At 35.5% G+C, this 25,160-nt stretch overlaps 1 protein-coding gene across 1 annotated transcript in view; it reads right to left on the bottom strand.

Annotated features, from left to right (window-relative positions):
• The window catches only part of CD47 (CD47 molecule), a 480,493-nt gene extending 455,591 nt beyond the window's left edge, over window positions 1-24,902 (bottom strand). Inside the window, exon 1 of the mRNA XM_044071099.1 lies at window positions 24,328-24,902. Coding sequence (XP_043927034.1) covers window positions 24,328-24,391 — 64 coding nt within the window. The 5' untranslated portion in view covers window positions 24,392-24,902. The remainder of the gene's footprint in view (window positions 1-24,327) is intronic.
• Between the last annotated feature and the right edge of the window lie 258 nt (window positions 24,903-25,160).

The raw sequence follows: 25,160 nt of genomic DNA, 5'->3' as shown, positions 1-25,160 counted from the left end.
TGCTGTCATGTAGTAATGGCATAACTATCAGTGTCAGATGTAAATGGTGGGGTAACACAATAATAATCACTAAACATATAATCCTAATGATAGTTATGAAGAAAGCTAATGTCAGTTTAAAATAAGGGAGTAAATATTTTAACATGCCATGATCATTGTGATAAATAATTAGTTGAAATTGTTTTTTTACTATCTTCTTTTGTGGGATGAGTGATTCTTTCTTCCCCCTTCCTTTTCTGTTGTCATGTTGAATTGGGTCTTCTGTCATTGGATTAAGTTTTTTTTGTAGTATGCAGTAAAAGTAGTACTGGTGCTCTTCCCTGATTGTATGAGAGAGAGATTTCTTGTGTGCTTACTACTCTTTTTGTATTTGTTTGTCCAACTACTTATTTGTGTATACTATGGTGACAGAAGATGTTTCATGTTGGTTAATTGATTTATTGGGCATTGAGAGTACTTTAATGGCAAACAGAAGTAAAGGAACAGCTCTGCTGACTTGGTTGATCATCATCCATATTTTTTTTCCTTGTTAAAGTTAGCATGTGCTCTTATTTCTCTCTCAGGGAGACTAAAAAGCACTTTCAGCTTTGTATTTCCCGCCAGAAGGTTGTTTCAAGCTTTTGCAAGTCATTCTGAACTTGCATGACTAAATACAAGAAGCTTATGATACTTTCAAGAAGTCAGCTGCAAGAAACACTGAACAGAAAGAAGTGACATAAGACCTTTTAGCTCATGCACAGCTTTAGAATGTGGAAACAGAGATGTAACCAGACTCGGTCAAGCAATGGGTTGAATAGAACAGGTACTTTTATTAGTAAAGCTCTGAAAGAAGCAAGGAACTGATAGCAAGAGTAATATTAAAGCCAATATAATGGCTTTATTGTACAATGACAGTATAGTACTGAATTTTGCAATATAAATTAAAGCTAACTAAAAGTTATTTGCTGACCAGAGAAGTGGGGATAGGGGAGGATGGGAGAGAATATGAGAAGCAGAAGGCATACCATAAAAATAATAACAAATGGCAAACTCTAGTTTAATAAATGTGAAAAACTTTGCTGCCAACAACATAAGAGTATTTAAACTGTGAAAGCAACTTTGATTTCACCTGTTTGAATAACTGATATGCATTTTAATCTGATTTTAAAAGACCGCATATAAAGTAAATGATGACATTTAAATGTGTATGTATTCTTCTTTTTCACTATAACCACAATTGTGTTGAAACATTTACTCTGAGGTCATGTAATAATAAAATTTATAAACAACAACTTGTTTAACTTAAACTTTGCTGTAGGACATACTGAAATTACACTAATTTGATAAACAACTATAAATATAGAAGGCGGTTGCTAAACTTGTCATATACTTAAAAATCTCATAACTATTATTATTAGAATATGTCTTTTCTTGTTTTTTTTCTCTCTCTTTCTTCTAGTTTATTGCATATTACAGTTGGTAATAAATAAATAATATATTCATTTATACAGGGGAAGAGGGGAAAGTATATAGCTTTCAAACAAATTATAAAGTTTTCTTGGTGTGGTAGTGACTGTGGAGATGACCACAGCAGAAATATCTTTTGCTGAAATGGGTGCAAATAATTTGAAGAGTCCTATTGTTTGATTTCTAGTTAAATAGCTTAATTCATATGCTTTAACTCCTTATAAGTAAAACAGTTAATGTAACACACTTGAAGTTTCAGACATCAATGTCATATTTAGATGGGACTGTGTATATTGACGGTGGTAAATGTAATGCAGATACTACTTAACAATCCACTTTCTTACTGTTAAAATTCTTACAAATTTTGAATGATCTAATTGCTGTTATCCTTAAACTTTTAAATACACAGGGAGACAGTATTTAATTGAACATAGAAAGATCTTACTTTCAACCTCCTTTTCAAATGTTGTGATCTTTAAGATGTTGATCATTTAAGAAATCAACTAATGAGACCTATATTTAACTAATAGCATATATCACATATTGCTTACAGTCATAATGTTATCTTTCAAGTGTATATCTAACATTACAAAATGAAGCAGCCAAGGAGGATCTATAGCAACTTAAAAATAATTAACCAAAAGGAGTTTAATTATAAATAATTAGATCTTAAATGTTTATATATTAATTCAGATTAAGACAGATTTCATCCATATAAGATTATCCTATATTGTTACATTTTAGGGTGGTTGGTTGTGAGTCGTACTGAAACTGATTATACGGTGATTAGATAATGCCTATTTCAAGTTCATGTTTAAATGGGTTACTTTACAAAATATTATTGACTCTACATCATACATTTAAAGCAGAAGCTAGTTGTGATGTAATTGATGTGTGAGATGTGGAAAGTGGGTAGTTTGATTAATATTTTAATCAAGCCTGGAACATTTTGTTCCATGTATGTATTTGTATATAGTTATTTGTTCCAGATGTCATTATTTAAATGTTTTGATTCATCCATGATAACAATTCTATAATATATTTCAGGTTATTCTAAGTAAAAATTACTTGTATGATCACTTAATGTTAATGGTTTAAATAATAATATCAAAAGAGCTGGTTTGCTTAAGTTTATCAAAATGCATAAAGCTCATATAATGTTTTTGCAAGAAACTCATTTATTGAAAGAATATTTAGATAAATTATCCTTTAATGCTTATACAATACTTACTGACTCTTGCTACAAAAATAAAAGAAGAGGTACTCTCATACTGTGGAAAAATACCCAGATAATCCCTAAAGTCTTAAACACATTCTCAGACAAAGATGGAATGCTAAGTTTCACTGTGCTAGAAACTAATAAGAAATGTCACACATTGGTTAACTCTTATTGGATACCTGAATTAGATACTAGATATGCGGATAAATACCTTGATACTGTTGCATTATACGCCAAGAGAGAAATTATATTGGCTGGAGATTTCAATTGTTTATTAGCAGACATGGATAGTTTTAGAACTAGTAAATTTAAATTAACAACACAATCTAAAAAACTGAATAATTTTATTGCATCAATGAATCTTAGAGGCATATATAATTTAAAATCAGTAAGCTCACTTAACTACACCCATTATTAATTTAGGTTTGGTACCTAAATGGACAGTGACGCCTTTGTTGAAGGTTGAACATTGAGCTGGCATCTTGGCGTTCATGAAAATCTACTGCCAATCATTAGCAGACTGGAGTTCCGCTGTGGCGGAAAAGCCGAAAGACAAAGACAAACCTAAATGAACATTGACAAGGTCTTTATTTTAAATAGCTCTTACTCAAAAATAAATGATGTTTCAATAATGTCATAGCCACTTTCTGACCATAATGCCCTTTCTTTTAGCCTGACTGTAAAAAATGATTACTTGATAATTTTACAAAGAATCCCAGTGTATATATTAAAAATTAAAGGTTTTAGGGATTGGCTTTTAAATGAAATCGATACATTTGTAGAAATAATAAAGGGGAGGTAACAGACACCATATTATGGGATGCATTAATAGCCTATTTGTATGGCAGAATTAAAAACAGGTATCTTCAAAAAAGAAAAGAATGGGATGCGAATTGTCAGACTTACAAACTAAAATAGATAAATTAAAATGAAATCTAAAACTTAATGATAGAGTAACATATACAGAATTATCAAATTTAAATAAAAAATACTTAGAAATATTAAGTCACAATGTTGCTATAGGCTTAGAGAAACTAAAATTACAATCCTATTCTTTAAATTCTAGGCATTTACGTAAATTGTCTATTAGATCCAAACAAATCAATAAATTAAATCATATCATTGAAATTAAATATACAGTTAACAACTCTAAAAAAACAACTGATTTAAAAGGTATGTTAGAGGCCTACAAAATATATTATAAATCAATTAATGATAAATCTCCATCACTAGAGATGGACAATATAGTTGATAGTATAAATACTAAGTTGTCAAAACAACAAAATAACCTACCAGATAAACCAAAAACATTAACAGAATTGAAAGAACAAATTAAAAGTTTAAAAACAATAAAGCCCCAGGATTATAGGGATAATTCCAGAAATTTCTAAGATTTTTCCTGATCAAATACTAAAAATTTTGTTAAATACATTCTCTATGGTTAAACAAGAATTAAAAATTCCCCCATCCTGGAAATACTCAATCATTTTTCCTATATTAAAACAAGGTAAATGTTCCAAGTTATGTTCATCTTATAGACCAATTTCTCTACTAAATATTGATTATAGAATTCTCATGTCCATTGTGGCTAAGATATTAAATACTATACTGCCCAGTTTAATAGACTACAATAAAACAGGTTTTATATTTTATAGGAAAGCTCATAATAACATTATTAAACCTTTATCCCTAATTGATATTGTGAACAAGACCAAGAAACAACTAACTGTTATAAGTTTAGATATAGACAATGCCTTTGACTCCATCAGCTGGTCCTATCTACAAAAAAATTTTAAAGGTTACAGTTTTTCCCCAGAATTTACTAATTTAATATTGAAGCTATACAATGAATCCCAAGCATATGTTAAAATTGGTTCATGCTTATCATCACCATTAAAAATTTTATAAGGTACAAAATGAGGATGCCCGCTGTTCCCCTTAATATTTGCTCTATCAATTGAACCCTTTGCCACATATATTAGAAATGATATAAATATAAAAGGATTTTCTTTAAATAGTGAATATTGCCCAAAAATCCAATTATTCACATATGACATTCTCTTAACAGCTGGTGATATAGACTTTTCTATACAATATATTACAGAAGCAGTCAATTATTTTGAGAAAAATCTCAGGTCTAAAATTTAAACAAAAAAACTGAAACACTATTAATTAATAAGAAAATTAATAGAAACTTGCAAAAATATAAAACTTTTAATTGGAAAAATAAACAATACAATATTTAGGAATTAGTTTAAAATCCACATGTAAAGAGACTCTCCAATTAAACTATACCAATCTATTAAACATAATCACTGAGATAACTAAAAAAATGGAACAAAATATTTTTCACTATGGAAGACAGACTTACACTAATAAAAATGGTTATTCTGCCTAAAAATTTATTCTATACACAATCCATAATTCTATCCCCACCTAAAAAAATATTTAAACAAATAGATTCCTTACTACTTATTACATTGGATAACTTCTATCTATACATCTAGCTGGAAACAGCTGCATGAAATCCATATAATTTCTAATAATAGTATTGAAACATAAATCAATGACTCGTTAGGAATTAATAAAATATACTGGGTACTATGTGAGTATTATCTATATAATAAGAAATTTAGCCACTTCACATATAGTATAAATCAAATCTTTTGTACATTTAAAAACATAGTAGATAGTAATTACAGTCTTAAACACTCTTCCTTATATTTCCCATAGCCTATACCCTAGACTGTCTGGATTCCTTTAATATTAATAAAATGTCAGCTCTTAAGGACAATGATTTAAAGTTTTGGCATCAATTTTTAGATAAAAAATTCAATCAATAAATTTTCTTTTAGCCAGATACAATGTCAGCCAAGATAATTGGTTATGCCTACAATGGTTATGGCAATTTATTGAATGCAAAGTAAGAGTGTCAATAAATCTAGAAACAGATTCTACACCAAAACATTTATAGCTCTTTATGTGTTGCAACTTGATGAACATTGAACATAAACTGAGCATCTCACCTATATACAAAATCCTACATAGTGAATTTTTACCCTTTGATTCATCTTTGTAGGATTATTCTACCTAGGTTAACAAAGGACCTTTGTCAAATGAAAATGAGAAACAGTTATTAAAATCTGTAAATAACACCACATCGTCATTATATTGGAAATTGTTTACCTGGAAATTTATCCATAAAAGTTTTTTTTACTCCACACAAGATTGCTATTATATCCAAATGTAAAGAAACAAAATGTTGGAGATGTGGTGAAACATTGGAAGCTAACTAGGTTCATATGTTCATCGAATATAGAATTCTTTCACAGTGTTGGAAGGATTTTAGACATTTTGTAAAAGCGTTGTGGTCTGATCTCCAAGTGTAACTCCTAAACATCAGCTACCAATTATTTGGTCAATTTTGGCTATCATCAGAAAAATAATAACATTGCACTGGAAAAATAAGCAAGATCTTTTATTTGCTGATTTTATAAGACTAGCTTATGTGTATGCATCAAGGAAATGCAAACCACTTTTATTAGAACATCTAATTTAACTCATAAAAGATTAGCTTGGCAGAAATGGCAAATTTTATTAGATAAATATTAATGGTTCTTATAGATTAAGTCAAAGTTTGTCATGGATGACTATATACAGTGTAAATAGTCATTCATTCAGTTAATTTTATGTTTTAAAATATACTGATTGTCAAGATCTAACTGAAAAATCAAATAAATTTTTTTTGAAAAAAGAAGACTTTTGAAATTGCTACACATAGTGATTACAGAGGCTTATGTACAGAGAGACACAAAGTTATAAAATACATAGGTTTGCAGGCAGAAATGAAGGCAATGTGGAAGAAGAATACAGAGACAGTTCCAATAGTAGTAGGAGTAAAGGGGTCTCATAAAAAAGTTTTATTTATACATGCTACCAATACATATAACTCCTTATGATATGCAGCAGAAGTCAGTTCTTTGCACATTGCAGGTGCTGTGAGAAGCACTTCTGGCTAACATCAAAGATGGAAACAATAATAATTTCACAATCTTTTAATCATACTTTGACTTAGGAATGGGGTCTGTTCCCATCATAGTATTAGAAATCCAAAAGTCCTGAAGAAATTAAACTGAATTAATTCCTTATGAAATTTCTAGTAAATGCATAGAGCCACTGGTGACTATGGTGATGGTCAAGCACACATTAAATACAGTAGATCAATGCTCCTGTACTGCTGGATGAGATTAATGTGATCCTTTGAAAGGTATCAAGTCCATAGTACTGGAGCCATTAACTTGCCTATTCCAACAAAGACTAAAAGCTGGCAATGTCCCTAAATACTGGAAAGGCACTGGTACTGTCTCATTTTTATGAGAGAGATATCTCATAGTTTGGGTAACTTTAGATCAAGAAGTCTGATAAACATAATGGGGAAGAGTTTTGTTTATGTCTTGTTAGTTTTGATGATGAAACCTGAACTTCATGGATACTGTGATGTTTATTGACATGGGTTCACAGGAGGAAGCTCCACCACTATAATTTTGATTATTTTTAAGCAGATACAATGAGGAATTAAGATGCAAAACTTTCAGTTTATGTGATCTTTGCTGATCTGGAAAAAGCTTTTGATTCTGTACCTCAAAACTCAATTTTAAAAGCTTTGGAGCAATAGCACTTTAATGAGTATGTGGCGAGGTAGATCTCTAATTGTTAAGTGATAGAAATGTCAGGGTTTCTATTCATGGAGTGAGATCCAAGGAAAATTGAAATTATTGGGAGTTTTATTTATGTATTTATTTTTTTCATTTCATGTATTCATGGCAAGCTTCCCAGTGGTGTTTAAATGCTAGGTTGAGAAATTGGCTGATGATGCAAACATTGCAGGGATTGTTAAAACATTTATGGATCATCCAGAAGTACTATCATATTTATAGAGCTTAAGTGAATTGGCACACAGTAGTGGAAATACATTTATGCTTGCTAAAACCAAAGTTATACTCATTAGTAGAACAAATAATAAATACCCCTATGGTATAAGTGGAGTAATAATTATTGATTGTGATCAATATGAGGACCTTGGAATAGTTCTTGAAAATAATTTAAAATTTTCAAGCTATATTGTACTGAAAACTTGTTAGGTAACTATGTGGACAATATTTAAGCTAATGTTTACAAAACTGAGATGGTAATGATATCAATATATAAAGCCATTGTTAGACCAGTGAAATGAATACAATAGAAAAGGTTCAAAAAATTTTGTAAGGAAAATTCAAGGTTTGAGTATATGTTATCAGGAAAGTTTGAAAATATTGAAGTTGTAGTCCTTGTTTTGCAGTTTATATGGATGAGATCTAATATGGGTGCTCAAAAGTTTGAATAACAAATATTTGGGAAGCACCCTGGGAATTAATTTTGTTATTCTTGAAACATTTACAAGAAATTATAATTATATGGTTAAAATAGGAAGTGTGAATTCACAACTGGGTAAAAATTATTTCTATTTTAGTGTAGAGAGTAAATTGAATAATTTGCCTCTTAAAATTAGACAAAAACAAAATTTGGAATGTTTCAAAAGTAATCTTCATCTATAGTTCGCTAACCTGATTTCCTCTCCCAGCCTTAGCCCACAATAATCTCATTTGAAATCCTTGTTCTATAAGCTACATTACAACAATGTAACATTGCTATTTTGATTTTACAATATGTAAACCTTGTTCCATAGATTTATTTAAAGTTTTACACATTTCTCGAAAATGATACTGAATTTCCAACAGTCAAGAAATATGACTAGATGTTCTACATTTTCTTCTCCTGTTACCATACTATATACATACTATCTGGACTGTGTATTTATTAATGGGCACCATCTTGCAAACTGTGCAATTACCAGCATTTTTGTTATTTATTTAATTATGACTTTATCTATATTCTTATTTTCATGTTCAGTCTTTATTTTGTGCACTTGCAGCTTCTTAATCAAACCTCTTAGCTGAAAGTTAAAAAATTACTTCCTCTACACATTTGTAGTGCTTATTAATTGTCAGGTCTGATTGGCCTTATCGTAAGCAAATAAACTGCAATATGTGGTTAAAAACACAATTTGTTCCCTATGCCTACTTCTCTGGAGAAAAAAAAAACTTCACAGGACTGTTACTTGCCTGCCATGAAAAGATCATGTTTGATAACACATGCAGTGCTTACTCTTATGAGTGAATCATGCAAGAGTCTAAACTCACATGTTTTATTCTGTGTTTAAGCCTAGTCACACAAGTAGCTACTGACAAATGTATCCCATGATTTCTTGGGATAAGTTCTTTGGCTGGCAGTATGCCTGGACTTTTTGTCTCAGTGCTGCTAATTTGTTGTTTTCTTTCAATATGACGCTAAAGGTTTTAAATACCTTTACTCCTGCTTCTCAGCAATTTTACTCACAATGAGATACAGATGAAAGTTTTAAATCCAGAGTTTACCATTTGCAGCCAAATGATCATCCAGATTCAAAGAACTGTTGGTTGCAGCAATGGTGATTGGAGGTTCTGCTTTGCCAATCAAAATATGAATAATATGAAAAAAATAAATGACAGCACATGACAGCAGGATGAGAGGTAAAATAATTTGATTTTTATTTAAAAGTACTGTAATGTAACTTGGCTATACATTAGGAATACGATAATGAAAAGAATAAATGTTTAAGCCCAGTCACACAAGTAGCTACTCAAAACCTCATGATTTTTAGTTATAAGTAAATACCTTACATATGAAAGACTTTCTTTGGCAGGCAGTATGCCTGGAATTTTTGTCTCAGTGCTGCTAATTTGTTGTTTTCTTCCAATATGAAGCTAAAAGTTTTAAATACCTAAACTCCTGCTTCTCAGCAATTTTACTCACAGATTTAGATTTATACCAAAAGCCAGAAAATAAATGTGGTTACTATTATACATTAAAGAAATAGCACCTTAAAAACAGACATCTTATGGGGTCTACTACAGGTGATCCCATGCTAACAGCTTGCAACACATCTTCTTGCTGTCAGTTGCTCAAAAAATCAAGTCTTCAAACTCTCACAGCCCAATCTCCCATTTTACATAGCCCTCCCAAGCTCTACCCCTATATATAGCCTTCCAGAACCTAAACTCTAATCTTAAAACTCCCAACCAGTTCCCAACCTGTGTTCTTGTTCACTTACGCTAAACATCCATTCCTCCCTTTCTAACCTTAAAATCCCCAGTTGTTCTCTAAACTCCATTCCCCTTCCCTAACCTTAAAACTCTCATCTCAGTACTTAACCCTAAAACACCCTTCGTGTTTCCTAAGCTTAAACCTTCTTTCCCACTCCTATCCCTAAACATCCACTCCCCCATTCTAACCCTAAAGTCCCCAGTTGCTCTGTAAACCTAAAATTCCAACCCCTTCCCTAACCCTAGAATTCCCTTCTTGTGCCCTAAACTTAAAACTTTCTTGCCCTAACTCTAAATTTCCCATCCCACTACTTAAGTCCCAAATTCCCCTCCCACTTTCAAAGCCTAAAATCTGCTTCCTGGTCCCTTCCCTTTTGAGATAGTGGTTTTGGGAATTGGGTGCCTTTAGTGTTCCGCAGTTTCAGAAGTTTAAGAAACACAGCCTAGCATGAATTAAAAGGATTTGGAGGTAACTGTAGCTTTACCTCTGATACCAAGTAATGGATGCATACAATTAAGTACACTCATTGAAAGAAATGGCAGAATGAAGAGGTGAGAGACATAAATGTACCAGCAATAGCTTTACTCAACTCTGAGAAATCCCAGTCTATGCACATTTTATTGATAAATCATACATAAACGTATTATCTACTGGAGCATTACTGTATAAACATACCTATTCTACAATGACTGAACACCTCATATTTCTTTCTCATCTCCACAATTAACTTAAAATTCATTTTTTATATTCCCTTCTAAAAAGACCCTTTACCTTTTCTGCCCCCAACTCATGTCAAGCCTAAACCTTCTTTCTCCACATTCAGTTTTTCCCCTCTAAACCCATGCATCTTAAGGGATCCACTATGCCAACCCAGTCCAGTCCTACATATTTCTATCCATCATCCTGTAAATTTCCTCTGTTTCTTATATCCCTGCTTCACATTTTACCTCATAATCTGTGTGCAACATCCATGACTGTCACATAACTCACCATATCTTGCACTCCCCGTCATCCATCCTGCCTTTCCAGAATCATCCTTCCTCTAAAATAAAAACTCCAAAAGTGGACAAATTGCAAATCTCAAAAATAAAAATGGCAAATCGCAACTACAAAAAATGAGAAATGACAAATCTCAAAAGTGAAAATGATAAACAGAAATTTCAAAAATAAAAACAAATTACAATTTTCAAAAATAAAAATGACAAATCCTCTCTCTAACTATCCATCATATTTTACTCTTCCAGATATGCTTATCACTCAACATTCACACATCCATTAATAACCTTCTCTTCACAGAGAATTCTTTTATGTCTCCCTATGCATATCACATGGAAAAACTACTGCCCTAACTATTTGTATTCTCCTCTTAACAAAAATACCTTTCCTGACCAAAAGACCAATAATTTTCTTAACTTTATCATCTACCAAATTCTCTTCCTAATCCCCTCCACTGTGTCATACACCATAACTGTTAAGAATTTGTCCCCTCCTTCAGACCACAGTAAAAGCATTTTCCTTCCTTCACATTATAATAAATCTACCATATATCTGACTCTTCCTCCACTTTAGCCAGTGGATAAAATTTCAATCCCAGCTCCTCCCATCCTGGCTAAAAATTTTCAATAGGTGTGTCCATAGCCAGCCTTAGGCATAGGCCAACTGGGTGGCCATCTAGTGTGCTGCTCTAGCAGGGGCAGTTTTCCAGTATTTATTTATTTTTTTGTAGTAAAGAAGTGGTTTCTTTAAAATATGTTGAATGAATACAGGAAAAAAATGAAGAGCAAGACAAATGAGAAAAAAGGAAAGAAAAAGTAATCTGGATGGTGTAGGTAGACCAGGATAGGGGCACCAGGTGGTGTGAGGGGGGGAGCGCTGTGGAGCCCTTTTGCTTAGGACACCAGTTGACCTAAGGCTGGTCCTGTGTGTGTGTCATGTACTTGGTCATATCTTCTAGTAATATCAAGGAGTCATTCACAATATTATTTATGCTACTAACTACCTCTTGAAGGATCTCTTAATTGTTTTTTTATGACCTACAGACTTATGATTTAAGAAAAGTCATAGATTAGTTTGCTCCACGTGAGTTGCATATGTCACATCACAGGTCTAATATCTGTTTTACACCTTATGCATCTGTTACACAGTCTATTTATTTTCTTTTTATATTCACATAAAAAAATCAAAAGCTTACATTTGAAAGAAATTAGACTAAATTACATATTTTCAATTAAGGTTTGTCACACTGAAATGCAGTTTACATTTCAATTGCATTCTGAATTAGAAAAAATGACACATATACCACCCCCCGTCTCTCTCTCTCTCTAAATATATATATATATATATATATATATATATATATAAACTTCACATTCCCTCCTATACATCAAGCACATTTTCTTAACACACCCTCAGAAAACAAAGACTGAGATGTGGGTGTACTCCTTTTGAACACTACCCTCTGTTCCCCTGTTCAACAAACCATCCACACTGATATTAGCACCACTTGTTTGCTCGATAGTCATTCTAAAGTCCACCTTGGCAGCTTTCCATTTTACCTGCTCACCCTATGCAACCAATTTAAAGTGTTACAGCTTGTGACCACAGTGAAAGTTATGCCATACAGGTACGGTTGTAGTTGTTGTAGAGTCCAAACTGTGCTAAAAATCTCCTTTTCTACATCTTCACAGGATTCCTGCCTGGGGTGATATCTGCAGCTAAGATAAACTATAGGATGCTCTTCTGCTAAAGAAACCTAGCTAAGTACAGCCCCCACCCCACAGCTCGAATCACCTGCCTACACAATACATTTATGATTGTAGTTAAAACTGGCTAGCATACGAGGCACAGCCAATGTCTGCTTAAGCACCCTGAATGTATACAGGCTGGAGTTGAGGCAATGTTATTTTGTCTATTCTTTCTGCTAAGGTCTGTGAAAGGAGTAGCTATCATACCATGGTTGAGGACAAACTTTCTATACTCTGCTATACCACTGTCTGTAGGAATCCCTTCATCTTTTCTTAACAGCAGGGGATAGGCCATACCTGAACAGCTTTCACCTTGGAAGGCGCTGAATGAATCTTACCACCACCCCTAGCCTATGACGGATAAGAAACTTTGACCAATGCTACCTGACGTTTGCTGGCCTTAGTAGTTAACCTGTGTCATTTAGTCTTTACAGTACCTCCCTATCATGTTGAACATCTTCCTACTTGGACAGCCTATATTTTGCAATATTATACAGATATGCAGGAATGTAGTGTACATCTCTTGCTAGGATGTGCTCTACTAACCCCTGAAAGGTTTCTGGGACATTCTTCATCCCAAAGGGCATCTTTGTGACCTCATACAACCTAAAAAGGGGTCACAAATCCTGACTTTCCATTCAGTGCAGGTGACAGGGGTACCTAAGATTAAACCCCATCAGGTCAGATCAGGTCAATAGTACTTATCCATTTACCCTATCCAACTACTCTACAGTTACATTTGTCCCTCGGCAGGGGTAAGCATCTGAATCTGTGTGACTATTCAGTTTCCTGAAGTCTACACAGAACTTATTGATGTTATCTTCCTTTGGCATTAGCACTGCTGGTGAGACCCAGGGACTGTTGGACTCCTGGCTTAACACCAGATCCAATATCTCCTTCAGTTTGTCTCTCAAAGTATGCTTAATCTGCCCTGGCTGCTTATTAAGAGTCTTGTTTGATGGGCCATTAGGACCCTGTGGCCTTGTGTTGCTCTGTCAGGTACTTATACCATAGCTTACCAGCTAATAAGTACATCATAAATGCCTAAATATTGCCTGCATTTCTTGAATCTGGGTAGTATTCGTTCACTGTTAAACAGATGCCTCATTCATTAAAGTATCAGATTAAGCCACACTGAAAAGTATTATTATAAGATTCCTCTTGGATGCCTCCTGTAATCAACTGCATATACTGAGTATTTGTGTCTCTCTGTCATACTAGGGCTTCATCATATTCTGATGGAGTTTGTGCTTGATAACTTTACCATTTAGTCAATATCACTACCACTTACCTTTCTTGCAGTGGTGAAAAGATCTTCCCATGCTGCCTGCCATTTATTGTGAATAAAAGGAATGACCACCATCACTTTCTGTGCACCAGAAAACTCCCTGGCCTTGGCTGTTGGGTTACACCAGACCTTTTGCTGATGTTGTGCTTGTATTAGGTGCTTTTGTGTCATCAAGTTCTGGTTCCTGACATTTAGGTCATACTCCACAACCCTTTCCTTGTGAGAAAGAGAATCACTCTTCAATCCATCACAAATTAAATATGGGACCCCTCACTCTATGACCATAAAGAAACTCAGTGGGTAAAGTTGCATTGATTCCTGGGACACCTCTTAGTATTCAAATAAAAAGATGGGACAGCTACCTGTCATACACCTTCTTAAACTGGTGTGTAAATACTGTCATTATGGTATTTAGTGGACAGCTAAACCTCTCCACTAGGCCATTTGCCTGTCAATGGAAGGTGGTACTTTTTGAATACATTACCTTGCAACACTCCCACAAATGGGCTAGCAAGTTTGACATAAAATTAGACACCTGTGTCATTATTTCCCTTTGGAAACCCAAACTACTGTAAATTTCTACTAGAACATTTGCCACCAATGTCTCATGGTACTTAACAACATAATCCACCAGCATCCCAATGTACTGCTTACCTGTGGAGCTTGGGGTACTGAGAAGTCCCACAGTGTTCATAACTATGTTTTGTATGTTAAGCAGGGATTGTGGTCATTTACAGGCTGCAGTGATTTGCCTGGTGGCCGAGAGAGTAACTAGACAACTAGGTTATATACCTGCTTCTTTTCCAACTCACTCTACATAAAAAAGTTATTCCTCCTATCCTGAGACCTGGCTTCTTCCCCTAGAAGACAAGAAAACCAAGGGGACTGCAGCAACAGCAGCAGCAGTGCCAGGAGCAGTCAAGCTCAGCCATGCCATTTAGCAGAATACTACAGAACTAGCCAAGTGCATCTTGCTTTACCATTGAGGCTACATACATTTGCCGGTTCATTTATGCTCCAGGCCCTTTCCTTTGCTCTGTCCACTTGGACTCAGATCATTGATTTATTGTTTATTATGTACTAGCAGGGTTGCTATGTCTGGTCTGGAATGAAACACCCTGACCATTCATTGCTGGACACTTGCTGCAGTTAGCAGCCGATTACTTAACCATCCAGACACTCATTTAGTTAGTTGCTGAAGACTGGTGGTGACAAATGCATCGAGCCAGCCAAGTGAAATGAAGGATTGTGCAAAGCAGCACAATGCTAACTTAAAAGGGGGGGGGGTGTCTAACAATCAAGGTCTACTTTACTGCTTTCACCTTCAATATTCCATAAATACTGTACTCATCTTAAAGCTGCAGTAGGAAGACGCAAACTCTGACATTCATGGTCTACTTCATCTCCCTATTTTTACTTTCTGTAAACATAATGTCTTGTATTATTATTCCATTTATTAAACATTTGTCAAATGATTACAATGGTAAGTGGGCAGGCAGGGGTGGTGATATATCAGTCAGTTTCAGTTACATTATTTTTAAAGCTGCATGCAAAGTGAAAACAGATTCATTCAATGATCATTTGACAGGGACATCCTACTTGTGAAACCTTCATAACTGCACAGGGACACATTGTAAAGCATAAGAGATTACTGTTTAGCAGTATTTCTATTCATACAATGAATAGTGTTTCAAGACAATTTAAGTCTAACGGATATTAACACCTTGCTAATACCAGTCCTCAGGATGTAGCCCCCCCCCTCTCAAGCATGGCTAGGAAAGTTAATCGAGGTTCTGTTTGAAGGATGATAATGTATCATGTTGCTTAACCTGCACAGGGGAAGCTTATCCCAAACATCGGAGAGGTACTGCATGATGAAGCTCTCTCGCCATCCCATTCTATTTATCTGCTATTGAAGACTTAGGTCCCTGATTCTGGTGTCTGTATATTATTAGACTTGCAGAGATTTTTTTTATTTATTTTTATTTTTTCATTTGATAACTATGATTGTCTGATTGGGCCTGAGAACCCCTTTTCAGTGGAGTCCTAGAGAGAAAAACTCCATATGACAAATAACAATAACAATATACTATACAACATTTGCATGACAAATAGCAACAGTAATACATAGTAAGAGTATAGAGGCTACATAAATGAACACAAGGTAACATGCAAGTCTTTACATAAGTCTTTATGCATGTGAACAACAACAAAAAAGCAAACATATGTATTTACAGTGCAGCACTTCATGTTGCATAAAAACATTTGTATGAGAGTTTGTGCGCATTTTATGCTGGAGATAAACGTTAGCATATCCAAGATTCTTTTATCAGAGTTTAAGATCTGCTTTAAAAGTTTGTAGTTGTTTAGTTTGCTAGAGATGGAAGATACAGTTCAAATAAAGGAGCCCAATGACAACAGGCTTTCTAATAGCTTTGTAGATGATGTACAGATCCCCCTCAAGACTTTGTAAGATACTGTTTAAGGGAATAGAATTTCTAGCCTTTCTTGATATCTCAGAGTCTTTAAACTCCAGTTGTTGGATATGCTGAGTTAGCTACATCCTGAAAGGGATATTATACTCTATAATTGGTCTAAAAAAAGGGAAATGATTATTTAAATATGGATGATATACCTTTAGCTTTTAGTTATGCTAACAAGAAAGTTTTATGACTACAGTTGCCAAATGATTATCAAAGAAGGAACTGTATGTATTTTCATTCAGTAATGGTGTCATCTATATTATATGTTGAAAGTAGGGGCTGTTTGCCAAACAAAACAAAACTACACTTTTTTTGTATTTCATTGGAGATTAAAGAAATACATGCTGAAAAGGAGGGTTCCCAGTACAGTACCATGGGGACTCTGCTTTTTACCTTCATATTTTCAAATAAGGTATCTGCCAAGTGAACTATGTGAGTTGTGACATTTAGCCAGACTGCTATCAATCTTACCACATAATGACATATATTTACAGCATTTAACTTACTTACAATGCCTACATGGTGTATGTGTTAACAGGTTTGTCTAGGTCAAGATACAATGTGTAAAGAGTATGACCACTTTCAATGAGGGTTGAGCCTGATGAGATTATTGATATCATAATTGATGAGATATGTATTGATACACTGCATAGCTTTGCAGATATCATGTGTTCCACATCTCTGCAGATGAGGCTTAAAAGGCTGTTGGGTCTATAATTACCAAGGCCAATATTAAGGCCACCATTGTAAAAGGTTACCACCTCTGCAGCATGCCATAATTCAGGAACAAATCATGCAGCTATATGCTTGGTGAGGGGATATTTGGCCCTGTTTATTAATTATTCAGGTATAAGATCCCATGCAGGATTTTTATTTATTTTTTTGGTGTTTGATAGCACTGTCAGAGCATGCTCCTTGGTGATAATAGGGGGTGTAAGGGATTTTGGGATATATGGAATTTGTTTAGATGTTTAAGGAGTGATGTTTGCAATAAACATGTTTACTAGTATACTGCTGATGTCTGTCTTATCACAGTAGGTAATCCTGATTAGGCTGAGTTCTGAACATTGCTAGGTATTATTCGCTACTTATTAGTTACTTTACCAGTCCTAGAGATATTTTTAAGTTCCCTGGTAATGTTTTTATACTGTCCTTGTTATTTTAGATCTGCAGTATGATTTAAGGAGATATTTTCTTTATGTTGTACAGTTTATTCATGTTGGTGAACCAACAGGTTGGTTTGTTTTTGAACTTCCCATTTGTGTTTTGGGTATTGCCATTTGTATGTGTTTGTCTATGTGGGAACAGAACCTCCTTGTAAAGATGACTGCTGTGTCAGCATCTGAGCTAGTGCTGACATAGGTGAACTTTGAGATTTCGTCATACAGCTGTAGGAAGTTTGCCCATTTGAAGTACTTAAATTCAAAAGTCCTGTTTTCATAGTCTTTGGAGATTTTGAAGGTAAATGTCACAAGATTATGGTTTGACTTAGCTGCTGAAAAACAGACCAGGAGAACAGTACATGAAAAGGTTATATTGTGAGGACCAGATCTAGAATATTATGTCCTCTGGTATGTTTGCTATCTGCTCCAGGAATTTTTTGTTAAATAAGTCCAATAACATCTGGGCATACCCTATGCGGAAGGTATAAATGCTCCAGTTAATTGCTGCATAGTTAAATTGTGCCAAAATAATGGAGTTCTTGTTTATTTTATTTATTTATTTTATTTTACATTTGTTTACCGGGAAAGTCCGAATGGACACAGGTCCATTTTCAGCGGAGGTCCGGGGAGAAAAGCTCCACATTACAATACATTACATGAGAGTAAAAAGAAGTAGAACATACTTACATATGGCATATATACACATCAGGACAACATGCTGGTGATTAACAAACATACATATAGCATATATACACACAACAGGACATCATGCTAGTGATTAACATTTCTTACAGTAGACAATCAGAGGTACATTTTTTTTTTCTTTTGCAGTTATAAGTTTTGTAAGGTAAATGTATACGGGTTTGGAAGCTTTCAGGGGAGAAACTGTTTATACATAGCTATACCCTGGCAATTTCTCTTGGTATGGATTAGGTTGTTAATAGAGAGTTTTTCAAATTATTTTAAGAATCTAGTGATCATTTGGGGACGTGGGGGTGTCCTGTAGCAGGCTACAAGTTGGTAAGTTGCTTTATTTATGGTGCTCTGAAGTTCTACAAGTTCTATTTGTGGATCTCTGTAGGAATTGAGGTGATATCACTCTTGACAAATATGGAGATGCTGCTGCAGTTACCATCATGCCTGAAGGCATGTTAGCCATAACAGTCAGTGCTTTCTTTTCATTTAAATCAAGTTTCATAAACTGCACAAACATGAAAATGTTCAGATACAGAAGAGACTCAAGATCAAACAATTTATTCTTGGGACTTCAAGCAAGTTGGACAGTCATCTTTTTCCCATCTGGACTCATACTGGATCCCTCTGCATGAAGCCAACTCTTCAGCCAATTGCTGAAGTCAATTATCATTTCTTTGAGTCTAGGTATCATTATTGGTAAAAGAAGAACTCCACTCAGGACCAAAGTCTTACCCGAGTTAGTGACATGCATGGGAAGTTTTGACATGTCTCTCTGCATTTCCTTCACAGTTTTGTATTTCAGGCCATTCACTCACATATGGAGCACAGCCATATCATAATCATATTTGCCCTGGGAAATGGTCTTTAGAGCTCTTGCAATGTCAGCCATAATGGCACCCAAAAGGCATCTGACTGTAGCCCTATACTTTTCCAGCCTTGTGAGTACAGAATCTGCATGCCTAATAATATAGTCACCAATTATAAAGACATTTTTGTTAATAGAGCTTTTAGGAGTACAATCCTGGGAGTAATCTGACTCAGGGTGTCTTAATGCTGTAGATGTACAAGGAGAAGATGAGCTGGACAATTTCTGTTGAGATCTATTCTTAATAGTTCTAAGACGCCTTTGTAAAGATCTTAATGGCCTCAAAGTATGACATTTAATGGGATTTTGTTGAAATGTGGTGGAGGTAATGGTGAAGATGCGAGGGTATGATGCTAACTGTGCATGGCTTTTGGTAAGAGAAGCAGCTCTGTGGCTCTGCTCAACAGAGGCACAGGAAAATAATTTTCTTGGGTGGTGAAAGCCAGGGTACCTTTCTGGCTAGGCTTATATAGGCCCTAGGGGCAATAGCCTAGTACCTACCTATGAACCTAAGTGCCTATAAATTTGTTAAATATTTGCATGACCCAAATAATTATTTCTGTTAATTAGGAATTCATTATCAGTGAGCATAATGCAGTTCCTACACTCCCTGAAGAAACCAAACCTTATGTCCTAAGAGGCTGGCAACAGAAACTAAACAAGTTGGCTGACACTTCATAATGTCCAGTGCTTTAAGTATTGGCTGGAGAAGTGCAAAAGGTAAATGTGACCAAGAAGCCTTACTTTAAATTAAGTTTTAGAGAATTGCATTGGCTAAACTATTTGACAGGATTCACTTATCACATACTTTTTGTTAAGAATTAGTGCATATTTGTTGACAGACCTCAATACCCACTCTTGTACATTCACATCTTCATACTGCAGGATGCTGTTTGTATTGTTTATCAACCACATTACTCAGCTATGAGTCAAAACCTGCTAGAGAGTCAAAAATGTATTATAGAAAAACAATACATTAAAAGTAGTTGAGTTTGTATTTCTAACCTGTATGGTACATTATATCAAAAAATCAATAAAGTAACATTATGGTCGTGCCTGCAAATATAATCTCAGTTGCTTCTTTGTCCTGTTTCACCATATCTTCCTCAACCATCCAGAACAGGTATCCTTTGTTCTCCATTAATGCTGCAGATTGTCAATGTAAGGGACATGCTAAATGTAATGTCCGTGCACAGAACAGAATTACACCAGAGTATATCACTTACACTGAGAGTAAGTCATTACATATTTCTACTCTAATACCATATGCCTATGTGACTCCCCCTTACTTTTCTCTTTTACTTGGGCCTTCATGCTGTTGGTACTTAGGAACGAATGTAGTGCTACAATCCCCAGCAATGCTCAATACCACGTACAAGTAATTTGTACAAGACTACATCTGTGTGTGTACGAGTGACATGATACTTTCAATAGCTACCCACAATATGGATTCACCAGGTAGGGCTGTAAGGGACCAATAAAACAAAATACGGAGTTATAATTACATGTGTTTTGTACAAGTAAAAGTGGTTAGTTTTTGTAAATATAAAATCTGATCATCACATCTGTATCCATTACTTCATGTGACATTTTTTTCTCAAGTTTAGCCAAAAGTCATGGTTCCTATCTTACCAGAAGTTTAGTTGTTTGGTAGTACTGCTTTCTTACTAACAGTGTTTACAGTTGCTATTCCACTGTATTTTCGAATGTGCCTGCTACTGACAGAAGGGCCCTGCTGTGTTCATCAGTGCAATTTAACTATCAGTGTATTCATTTGCTGACCTAGTAGCCTCAATACACTCAACAAAATTTCTTTTGACAAGGGACATCAAAATATAAGATGAAAACCTTGGGAAGGATCACACAAGAACTTGAAAAAAAGCCTGTAATATTGAAATGCAGGCCATTATACTCAAAGACATATGTTATATTACTGTTTCAGTGAAGATTCCAAAATAGTATACGATAATTATCCAGGTAGTTGTGTTGCATGAATAGCTATATTCTATATAGACAGCTAAGCAGAATTTATATGAATGAATGTACTCCATTTGATGTGTATGACATAAATCCTGCAGCACTGCCAACAGCCAGACCATATATTGTGAGATCCGATAAAGCTATTGGATCTTGCTGTTATGTCCAAATTAACACTGCACTCTGGTTTAAGGAAAAATATTGCAATTCTACTAGAATAAAAACTATTTATTTTTTTGTATTCTAAAGCACTTTATTATCATATTTCAGAGTAAATATACCATAAAACTATACCAAGTGTCTCCTTCCAATAAATTAAATAAATAAATGTACAGCCATACTAATTCCTAGAGAATATTTTTATTAAATACACAACACACTAATGTGCATATCTGAGATCTTGATCTCTTTCTGAAAATTAGTTCAGCAGTACTACATGTTATTCTGACTAGATGATTTTGATCGTTGCTCCTTATACCTTCATAGCTAGTTATTTGGAGTTCCTGATACCTGGACTGTGGAATCTATAACTTTTGGACCACCAATGTACCCTGTCTGATGTAGTGTAAAGATGGGGGTGGTGTTAGTAGCCTTGTATTCTATTCTAACCTTATATCAGTAAAGCAGCAAGCAGTATGCATCAATGGTAGTGCTTCAGTCATCTCTGAAATGGAATCAGGGATGCGGTCTGCAGAAATACTTTGCACTGGCTGTTTCTAACAGAAATCATTTTAAGTGAACTTTTTTTGACCATCTTTATTTTGGTGACTAGGAACAGACATAGGGTAAAATATCATAGATAGAATTTCTGTCTTGTATGACATATCCATGTATTGGTTGTTTAGATGGGGCAGATATGATGGATCTGAACATCTTTGGTCTCTTACTGGGCACTTTATTCTCATTCTGCAGCAAGGCTAGTATTATTTCTGACCTGTTGCATGATGATGACCAGGGATTTATTATGGAGATCTAGCCACCTCAAAGTGTTGGCCCTAATTTTGCAACTTGCATGCCTCCTGGATTTTCTAAAATTCAGCACCCAAACATAGAACAGGTTAGAAGTCAGACTGTAGTTTGTTGCAGCTTTCCTCTGAGAAATCAAAATTGCAGTTGCCGGCTCTTGAGTATGTAATGGGAATAAGAACAAGAACAAACTGTGGGGTTCTCCTTTGCTACTGCCCACCACAACTGGGATGGCAAACCTCCAACAGTTTGCACTGTGTCACCAATTTGGTGTTGGGGTCTCTATACTGGGCAGTAATGGGTCATTTCAACATATGGATCAGAAGAGTCTTAGCTATGTGAACTGGTGCCCTGGGGAATCCAAAGAAGGGCACCCCTCAATCCATAGTTCAAGACCAAAAAAAAAAAAACGTTCATTTATATAGCTACAATGTTATCTGGCTGCAGCTCTTTAACTGAATGCCATACTGACCTCCTACCTGATTGACAACTTTAGCACTTGTATCTGGGGCAGCTCCCCCCTTTGCCCTACCATAGCAATGGTCTTATGGGTAAGTGTTGAGCCTGTGCTTCTAGCACAGTCATTCCTATACATTACGAGGCATTTTGGTTTCGCACAGGCAGTTACATCACCAGTGCTGCAGACATGCTCTTCATATGGTATTTCAGCTTTGGGTATCAACCTCTCAGTTGGCAGTAGAACTGACATATTATATATGAAAACGCGTAACGCTGATTGGCCAGCAGCGTGTCGTAATAATTGTTATACTATCGGAAAAAAAGGTCCGTCGCCGGAGGTTATTGCTATATTGCCTTGCTTGGTTTGCAATTGTTTTGGCACATACTCCTTGGTACTGAAATGTTGAAATGCAGGAATTTCCATGCTTTAACAACTGAATGATTTGTTTATGCCTTTCCTTAGTTCCTTTCAGTTTGCAGAACAGATGATCAAGATGACTATGGCATTTAATGTGAGTGAAACTCTGAGCAGTTGTTGTTTGTCTTTTAGACTTTTTCCCGGTAAGGGGTCGCCACAGCACACTAATGATTGGCCGTAGATTTTTACAAAACGCCGAGATGCCAGCTCGACACCCAACCTTCATCGAAGGCACACCCATTTATACACGCATGTCTTTCGAACGCTACACAACCGCGGGGAGGACATGCAGACTCCACACAGAAGGCACCCCCAAGCCACGCCGAGAATCGAATGGGAGAACCTCTTGCTGTGAGGTAACAACGCTACCGCCGTACCACCGTGGCTATGAGTAAAACTCTGAGCAGTCCTGTGGTGAAATACCATGCAGATGTAACACTTTCTGTGTTGTGTGTGACATAACCAGGGTATTAGGTTTTCAACTGGGACCTACTGTAGAAGAGTTACAGTACTTAGTAAAGATGTGTACATAACAGTGGGGGTGGTGGTAAGTGTTTTTATTTGAAGTGTGAGATGCTATGAAAAATCAAAAGAAAAAGAAACAAGCATGAAGATACATACCACTGTGTCACAGACTAGTATACATCTCAGCAGCCCATATTTGTAGCAGAATGTCCAGTTATTTGCCTCTTATTTTAGTCGTTACCTCAAGACATTTGTGTTTTTCTGACAAATCACTGAGGAGTTAAGTCATTAAGTAATTCAAGATAATTCAGTTTCAGAGTTCATGTACTTCAGAAAGTAAATGCAAAGACAAACCTATTTCTCAAACAACGTTTACGTTTATAACAGTATTTAAAATCAGTCCCTATTTTGTGGTCTCTGCACCACCCACCCCATTACTTCTGGCTTTGTTCATATTTTTAAGACGTCGAGAGGTATTCAGGCTAGTGTAGCACTACAGACAGCTGTTGCACTGCGTGTACTGGGGTGGAAATTGGTCATCATGTGATGGGTAACAGCAGAGTGCTGGAACAGCTTGGATGACTGGGTGGGGTTTTGGAAGCAGCAGTATGTGACCTCCAAATAGGAAAATACAGCTTTTCTTAAGATACTGAAAAAAAGGTTACATGCTATGACAGCGATGAAACCCATTTCGTTTACTTATATAAGCCTTGAGACTCACTCACAGAATGTGTGCGCAAGTTCCGACGTGCCCTTTCAAATAAAATTTCCAGAGTTCTGTAGTGGCAGCAAACCAGCAAGGTCCCGTTAGATACTGACGTACGGATTCACGAATCGTAAATGGACAAATGTTTATGAAACTGAACGTTAAATACTATTTTCCCTCCAAAATATATTCTATTTCAGTTTTCTTTACATGAAAACGCCCTTTAGCCGGCTCTGACTCATCCATTTACCTGGCAGTGGCTCCAAGAAGAAGGGCAGCATCCCCCACATAATAGTTATTCCAAAATGTGCCATTTCAGATGGGCGTCCGTGGCAATTTCAGTGAGAAGGTAAATCAAGACCCCCAGCTGGTGTACAGCAGCGTTCGCTCCAAGTAATTATTTCCAAGTGATAAGTTTTGTTTCCACCCTTCCTGTTGTATTCCTTCCAAGTAGGATGCACGCGTGTGCCACATCGAATACTGCATATGGAGCCTGGCTTATTGTTATCCTTGTCTGGTTAAGGCTTGAGGAGGCAAAGCCTTAGTCACTGTGGGCATGTGGGAGTAAAAACCCTTAATGACCCAGTGATACTTATTACTCGTCTTCATTACTCAAGCACTTGGGACAAAGCCAAAATAATGAAGGACAAAGGCACAGCCAGAAACTGTTCTTAAATATTACTCTAATTTACTTAAAAATAATAACATGACGACAGAGCTTGGCCCATTGTCTGTTTTCAAAACGAAGTATATTACTGATTGCAATTGTGCGACTTAGCCGAAAATGCTACAACGGACTGGTTGAAAAAAACGAAACAAGATCCCCCTAAGAATGTCCTATGAACATCATGGTTTTTGTATCTTTCGGCTTTTCCCGGTTTGGGGTCGCCACAGCGGAAATGGTAATTTTGTCAAATGAGCTCACTGTGGACAAAAAAGTGGGCTATGAGTCCGACGCCAGCTGCATGAGCCTATTGCTCATTGCACTTTTAAATTAACAAAAACAGAGCAAATCCTTTATTTTTAAATTACGAATGGGTTTACCAGTAATTTTAGTTCAACCAACATTTGTCACACGACCAA

This window comes from Protopterus annectens, chromosome 5.part0 (genome assembly GCF_019279795.1).
Source record: "Protopterus annectens isolate FY-2018-M chromosome 5.part0, PAN1.0, whole genome shotgun sequence".
In the NCBI taxonomy this organism is placed as follows: domain Eukaryota; kingdom Metazoa; phylum Chordata; order Ceratodontiformes; family Protopteridae; genus Protopterus; species Protopterus annectens.
Note: the sequence above shows the minus strand (reverse complement) of the source record. Positions and strands in the feature narration are given on the sequence as shown.